At 44.4% G+C, this 7,834-nt stretch overlaps 1 protein-coding gene across 2 annotated transcripts in view; it reads left to right on the forward strand.

The window, feature by feature from the left end:
- rgl1 (ral guanine nucleotide dissociation stimulator-like 1) overlaps positions 1–7,834 on the forward strand; it is a 50,086-nt gene that overhangs the window by 26,480 nt on the left and 15,772 nt on the right. For both annotated transcript variants that reach the window (XM_062998827.1, XM_062998828.1), the window contains exons 3-4: positions 856–1,064; positions 3,614–3,688. In XM_062998827.1, the coding sequence (XP_062854897.1) occupies positions 856–1,064; positions 3,614–3,688 (284 nt within the window). The remainder of the gene's footprint in view (positions 1–855; positions 1,065–3,613; positions 3,689–7,834) is intronic.

Raw genomic sequence — 7,834 nt, forward strand, 5'->3', positions numbered from 1 at the left:
AGTCCGAGTCGAGTCACGAGTCTTTAGGCTAGAGTCCGAGTCGAGTCACGAGTCTTTAGACTAGAGTCCGAGTCGAGTCACGAGTCTTTAGGCTAGAGTCCGAGTCGAGTCACGAGTCTTTAGACTAGAGTCCGAGTCGAGTCACGAGTCTGTGGGCTAGAGTCTGAGTCGAGTCACGAGTCTGTGGGCTAGAGTCTGAGTCGAGTCACGAGTCTTTAGGCTAGAGTCCGAGTCGAGTCACGAGTCATGAATGAATGTAATTTCTGTAACAAGAAGGTTCCAGTTAAAAGCTTCAACTGATACGTTTTGTTTTCATTACAGAACAAAAGCGCTCGATAAATCACGGCACAGCGGCCAAAATCCCAAACACAGCAAAAACCATCATAACCGCTGCTTACCTGAGCTTCTGTTCTTCCAGATGCTATTACATTTATAAGCGTGCGTCCCATTAGGAACAGAATCCGTTATTTTGTAAATGTGCTTATAATTAAAAACCTCCAAACTTTTCCCGGTCGTGAAGTAAAACAGGAAGTGGTTAGAAAGCCGATCGAGCGTTTCATTACCACGTCATCTGTGTGACGCAAACTGAATAAATGCAAATAACAGCATTTCTTACTAACAATTACAATCAGAAGCTCTGATTGGTTCAGAAAGCGTCTTTCAATTATTAGTGCCGATTCTGATACCAAACACGAACACTGACCCAAAGTTTAAAAATCCCAAATCTATTTATAGTTAAATAAACTGTGGAATTAGTGACACTGATATTTATGTTATGCCCACAAATGTTGATGCTTATTTTCGCCCCTCTCTTGCTCCTCTCTCTCTCTCTCTCTCTCTCTCTCTCTCTCTCAGGTGGAGGGCGACCGCTTACCCCCCGGTCACACAGTCAGTCAGTTGGAGACGTGTAAGATCCGCAGCATTCGCGCCGGGACGCTGGAGCGGCTGGTCGAGACCCTGCTGACGGCGTTCGGCGATAACGACCTCACCTACACCAGCATCTTCCTCTCCACGTACAGAGCCTTCGCCAGTACACACAGTGTCCTGCAGCTGCTGCTCGAAAAGTCAGTGCGTGTGTGTGTGTGTGGGGGTGTGTGGGGGTGTGTGGGGGTGTGTGTGTGTGTGGGGGTGTGTGTGTGTGTGTGGGTGGGTGGATGTGTGTGTGTGTGTGTGGGTGGGTGGATGTGTGTGTGTGTGTGGGTGGGTGGATGTGTTTGGGTTCTCCTTTACTGAGACTGACAGGTACAGAAGTCACATCTTCTTTACTTAGACTGACCTGTACTAAGACCACGCCTCCTTTTCTGAGACTGACAGGTACTAAGACCACGCCTTCTTTACTGAGACTGACAGGTACTAAGACCACGCCTTCTTTACTGAGACTGACAGGTACAGAGGCCACGCCTACTTTCTGGGACTGACAGGTACTGAAGCCATGCCTCCTTTACTGAGACTGACAGGTACAGAAGTCACATCTTCTTTACTTAGACTGACCTGTACTAAGACCACGCCTCCTTTTCTGAGACTGACAGGTACTAAGACCACGCCTTCTTTACTGAGACTGACCTGTACTAAGACCACGCCTCCTTTTCTGAGACTGACAGGTACTACGACCACGCCTTCTTTACTGAGACTGACAGGTACTAAGACCACGCCTTCTTTACTGAGACTGACAGGTACTAAGACCACGCCTTCTTTACTGAGACTGACAGGTACAGAAGCCACACCTCCTTTACTAAGACTGACAGGTACAGAAGCCACACCTCCTTTACTGGCACTGACAGGTATTAAGACCACGCCTTCTTTACTGAGACTGACAGGTACTAAGACCACGCCTTCTTTACTGAGACTGACAGGTACTAAGACCACGCCTTTTTTACTAAGACTGACAGGTACAGAAGCCACACCTTCTTTACTGGCACTGACAGGTATTAAGACCACGCCTTCTTTACTGAGACTGACAGGTACTAAGACCACGCCTTCTTTACTGAGACTGGCAGGTACAGAAGCCACACCTCCTTTACTGAGACTGACAGGTACAGAAGCCACACCTCCTTTACTGGCACTGACAGGTACTAAAGCCACGCCTCCTTTACTGAGACTGACAGGTATAGAAGTCACATCTTCTTTACTGAGACTGACAGGTACTAAGACCACGCCTTCTTTACTGAGACTGACAGGTACTAAGACCACGCCTTCTTTACTGAGACTGACAGGTACTAAGACCACGCCTTCTTTACTGAGACTGACAGGTACTAAGACCACGCCTTCTTTACTGAGACTGACAGGTACTAAGACCACGCCTTCTTTACTGAGACTGACAGGTACAGAAGCCACACCTCCTTTACTGAGACTGACAGGTACAGAAGCCACACCTCCTTTACTGGCACTGACAGGTATTAAGACCACGTCTTCTTTACTGAGACTGACAGGTACTAAGACCATGCCTTCTTTACTGAGACTGACAGGTACAGAAGCCACACCTCCTTTACTGGCACTGACAGGTATTAAGACCATGCCTTCTTTACTGAGACTGACAGGTACTAAGACCATGCCTTCTTTACTGAGACTGACAGGTACAGAAGCCACACCTCCTTTACTGGCACTGACAAGTACTAAAGCCACGCCTCCTTTACTGAGACTGACAGGTATTAAGACCATGCCTTCTTTACTGAGACTGACAGGTACTAAGACCATGCCTTCTTTACTGAGACTGACAGGTACAGAAGCCACACCTCCTTTACTGGCACTGACAGGTACTAAAGCCACGCCTCCTTTACTGAGACTGACAGGTACTAAGACCACGCCTCCTTTACTGAGACTGACAGGTACTAAGACCACGCCTTCTTTACTGAGACTGACAGGTACTAAGACCACGCCTTCTTTACTGAGACTGACAGGTACTAAGACCACGCCTTCTTTACTGAGACTGACAGGTACTAAGACCACACCTCCTTTACTGAGACTGACAGGTACAGAAGCCACACCTCCTTTACTGAGACTGACAGGTACTAAGACCACGTCTTCTTTACTGAGACTGACAGGTACAGAAGCCACACCTCCTTTACTGAGACTGACAGGTACTAAAGCCACGCCTCCTTTACTGAGACTGACAGGTACTAAAGCCACGCCTCCTTTACTGAGACTGACAGGTACAGAAGTCACATCTTCTTTACTTAGACTGACCTGTCTGACCATGCCTCACTGAGGAGCAGAGCTGCCGACCTGGCCCGGGCGTCCACACAAACACAATTAGCTGTGTTCGAGGGAGGGAAGGTCGGGCGGCGTCTCATCTCGCTGCTGGGGGGTGGGGGAACAGTCACATGTTGCTTAACATTGGCGGTTGACGAGAAGTGGCCACAGATTGGTCAAGTGTCAAAGGGGGCGTGTAGTGATCAGGCCTTTCTTGATTAGATCCGAGGTTGTGCAAGCAGCAGCCGATTCATAATCTGGAATTTTTTGTGTGGAAGGTCACATCTGTTGTTTTGATGAACTTTTAAATAATATTTTTAACGTTAGCGACCTTGGTGTGAATATAATCTGTGATTCTGATGTTGCTGTAGCTTCAGACACCTTGAACCGATGTGTGTGTGTGTGTGTGTGTGTGTGTGTACAGATACGGGAGCTTGGAGGACTGCGATGGGAAGAGCTCTCAAGGCCAAGCAGTTGAAAACCACGGCGCTGTGAGAACGTAAGTGCTTCATCATCCTATATTTGTCACACCGAGGGATTTACGATTTTTAAATAATCCTGGGATCCAGGGTTCAAATCCCCAGCGGTGCTATCGGCAGGTCGGGTGTCTACATACGGACATGATTGGACTTGTCTGGCCGGATGAGCCGCTGCATCGCGCCCAGCGATTCCGGCGAAATCAGACCCACGTGGATCACATTGATTGATTATTTAATCACAGTGGTGCCTCGAGGGTTGGAAGCAAGTGAACAGTCAGTTCTTGAAGTTGACGTGTTTGAAAAACACATAACATTCAGACTTTTGAGAACAAGCGCATCTGAAAACTGCTAATTATCTCATGGAGGAAGATGATGGCCACTGAGTAAGCGTACGAGACGACCAGAACAGAAAATGATCCACTGAACCACATTAAGCACTTAAAGTTACGTTGTGGAAGGACTCAGAAGACGAGGAAGACCGAGAATAAGCTGGATCATGACGTGGACCCCTGTCCAAGCGCAAAAAAAAAAAGCTCCTTTAGTGGGCACGTGCCAGGCAAGACTGTCTTTCAATTGGCAGAGGTCGCCAAAGTGATAAATACAATAAATACAGAAGACGTTTCTAATCTTTTGAGAACAAGCGTATCGGAAAACTGCTGACAATCCGTCACTGTGCGCACTGCGACGTCTTCTTGAAGGTTCGAGAGGTTTTATTGTCATTTCAGCCAGTCCAGGGAGCAAGAATGTGTTGGTTGTGTGTGTGTGTGAGTGAGTTTTTGTGCGTGCTAGTGTATGTATGTTTGTGTATGTGCAAGTATGTGTGTGTGAGTTTATGCATAGGTGTGTGTGAGTGTGCATATATTAGTGTGTGTGTATGTGGGTGTAAGTTTGTGTGTGTGTGTACGTATGAGTGTGTATATACTGTATGTATGAGTAATTATGTCACAGTATAAGTGTGTGTATGTGGATGTATGTTTGAGTAATTGTGTGTCAGTCTAAGTGTGTGTGTGTGTGTGTGTGTGCATGTAAGTTTGTGTATGTACATGAGTGTGTATATGTGTGAGTAATTGTGTCTCAGTATACAGTGGGGAAAATAAGTATTTGATCCCCTGCTGATTTTGTAAGTTTACCCCCTTACAAAGACTTGAACAGTCTATAATTTTTATGGAAGGTTTATTTTAACAGAGAGAGACAGAATATCAACAAAAAATCCAGAAAAAAAACATTACATAAAAGTTATAAATTAATTTGTATTTAATTAAGGGAAATAAGTATTTGATCCCCTACCAACCAGCAAGAATTCTGACCCCCACAGACCGGTTATGTGCCCATGAGGCACACAAATTAGTCCTGTCCCTGTATAAAAGACTCCTGTCACAGAATCAGTTTCTTCCGTTCAAATCTCTCCACCACCATGGGAAAGACCAAAGAGCTATCAAAGGACGTCAGGGACAAGATTGTAGACCTGCACAAGGCTGGAATGGGCTACAAGACCATCAGCAAGAAGCTTGGTGAGAAAGAGACCACTGTTGGTGCGATCATTCGAAAATGGAAGAAATACAAGATCACAGTCAATCACCCTCACTCTGGAGCTCCATGCAAGATCTCACCTGGTGGGGTAAGAATGATTCTGAGAAAGGTGAGGTCAGTCCAGAATTACACGGGAGGAGCTTGTCAATGATCTCAAGGGAGCTGGGAGCACAGTCACCAAGAAAACCATTAGTAACACACTTCGCCGTAATGGATCGAGATCCTGCAGTGCCCGCAAAGTCCCTCTGCTCAAGAAGGCTCATGTACAGGCCCGTCTGAAGTTTACCAATGAACACCTGAATGATTCAGAGAAAGCTTGGGAGAATGTGATATGGTCAGATGAGACCAAAATTGAGCTCTTTGGCATTAACTCCACTCGCCGTGTTTGGAGGCAGAGAAATGCCCGGTGGGGATGGTGTTCTTGGGGTCATATCCAGCATTTCTCTGCTCCCAGCTCCCTTGAGATCATTGACAAGCTCCTCCCGTGTAATTCTGGACTGACCTCACCTTTCTCAGAATCATTCTTACCCCACCAGGTGAGATCTTGCATGGAGCTCCAGAGTGAGGGTGATTGACTGTGATCTTGTATTTCTTCCATTTTCGAATGATCGCACCAACAGTGATCTCTTTCTCACCAAGCTTCTTGCTGATGGTCTTGTAGCCCATTCCAGCCTTGTGCAGGTCTACAATCTTGTCCCTGACGTCCTTTGATAGCTCTTTGGTCTTGCCCATGGTGGTGGAGAGATTTGAACGGAAGAAACTGATTCTGTGACAGGAGTCTTTTATACAGGGACAGGAATAATTTGTGTGCCTCATGGGCACATAACCGGTCTGTGGGGGTCAGAATTCTTGCTGGTTGGTAGGGGATCAAATACTTATTTCCCTTAATTAAATACAAATTAATTTATAACTTTTATTTAATGTTTTTTTTCTGGATTTTTTGTTGATATTCTGTCTCTCTCTGTTAAAATAAACCTTCCATAAAAATTATAGACTGTTCAAGTGTTTGTAAGGGGGTAAACTTACAAAATCAGCAGGGGATCAAATACTTATTTCCCCCACTGTAAGTGTGTGTGTATGTATGTTTGTGTACGTGTGTGTATGTGCATGTAAGTTTGTGTTTGTGTATGTGTGTGTATATATGTGTGAGTAATTATGGGTCACAGTGTAAGTGTGTGTGTGTATGAGTGTGTATATACTGTATGTAATTATGTGTCACAGTATAAGTGTATGTGTGTGTGCGTACGTGTGTATGTGCATGTAAGTTTGTGTATGAGTGTGTATGTACATGAGTGTTTATATGTGTGAGTAATTATGTCACAGTATAAGTAAGTAAGTAAGTAAGTAAGTAAAATTTATTTATATAGCACTTTTCACAGATAAGAATCACAAAGTGCTTTACAAAAACATTGCATGACAAAAAATACACACACCTCTACATAATAAAACACAAGATAAAATAAATTTAACAATAATAATAATAAATAAATAAAATAAAATAGATAAATGAATAAATAAAAAAATAATTCATTCAACATTATACAAATGCCTGCTTGAAAAGATAAGTCTTTAGTTTTTTTGTTTTTTTTTAAGAATCTACAGAATCTGCAGATCTTAAAAAGTTAATAATAATAATAATTATAATGCATTTTATTTATAGGATATTGAACAATCAAGTAAATTACTTGTAGGCTAGTTTGAATAAGTGAGTCTTTAGGTGTGATTTAAAGGTGGAGAGGAAATCAATAGTTGATTTAAACGAAGAGTAAGCAGGAACAGATGCTGTGGAATCCTACATTTCTCTCTAAAGAGAATCACGGTACCCCCTCCTCATCCTGTGACACGAGCTTCTTAGATGTAAACAATCTCAGGTGAAGTGCACTGATTCAGCTGGGAGAAATCAGCAGGTTGTTGCGATGTCTCCGTCAGGCAAAGGAAGTCCATGATCTTTCAGGATATCATAAACCAGAGGACCCTTGCCGAATAGCGAACGGATGTTAAGTAATCCAAAGCGGAGTTTCATGATAGCCAACCCAGCCAGGCCAGCCAGCACATCACCAGTGCCATCAAACCCGAAACTCCCACGAGATCCCACGAGGGAGGAACGCGACATCCCGATGCAAGCACAAAGCCGAAGGTGGCCCGGGGGAGGGAAGCCGGAATCGGAGTCCAAGCAATTCCATTGCTGCACACAGCAATCGGCGTCCGCATCTTTCAAAATGATCCAGCACACGCCAGCCATCCAGTACCCAACAGACGCTGAGACCATCCGACAAAAAAGAAACAGAGCAACAGGAGCGGCGACAAACACAAAAAGACGAAAGCAAAAGAAAATGACAAAAATACAACAAAACACAGCAAAATATGACAAAAATACAACAAAACACAGCAAAACATGACAAAATACAGCAACGGCAGCAGCAGCCAAATGCGCCAGCGTTCACCATCACCATTACCAGTGTGTATGTAATGTATGTGTGTGTGTGTGTGTATGTGCATGTAAGTTTGTGTTTGTGTATGTGTGTGTATATATGTGTGAGTAATTATGTGTCAGAGTGTGTGTGTGCATGTGGGTTTGAAAGTGTGTACATATGTATGTGTGTCAGAGTCTAAGCGTGTGTGTATGAGTGTATAAT

Source organism: Trichomycterus rosablanca, chromosome 7 (assembly GCF_030014385.1).
Source record: "Trichomycterus rosablanca isolate fTriRos1 chromosome 7, fTriRos1.hap1, whole genome shotgun sequence".
In the NCBI taxonomy this organism is placed as follows: Eukaryota; Metazoa; Chordata; class Actinopteri; order Siluriformes; family Trichomycteridae; genus Trichomycterus; species Trichomycterus rosablanca.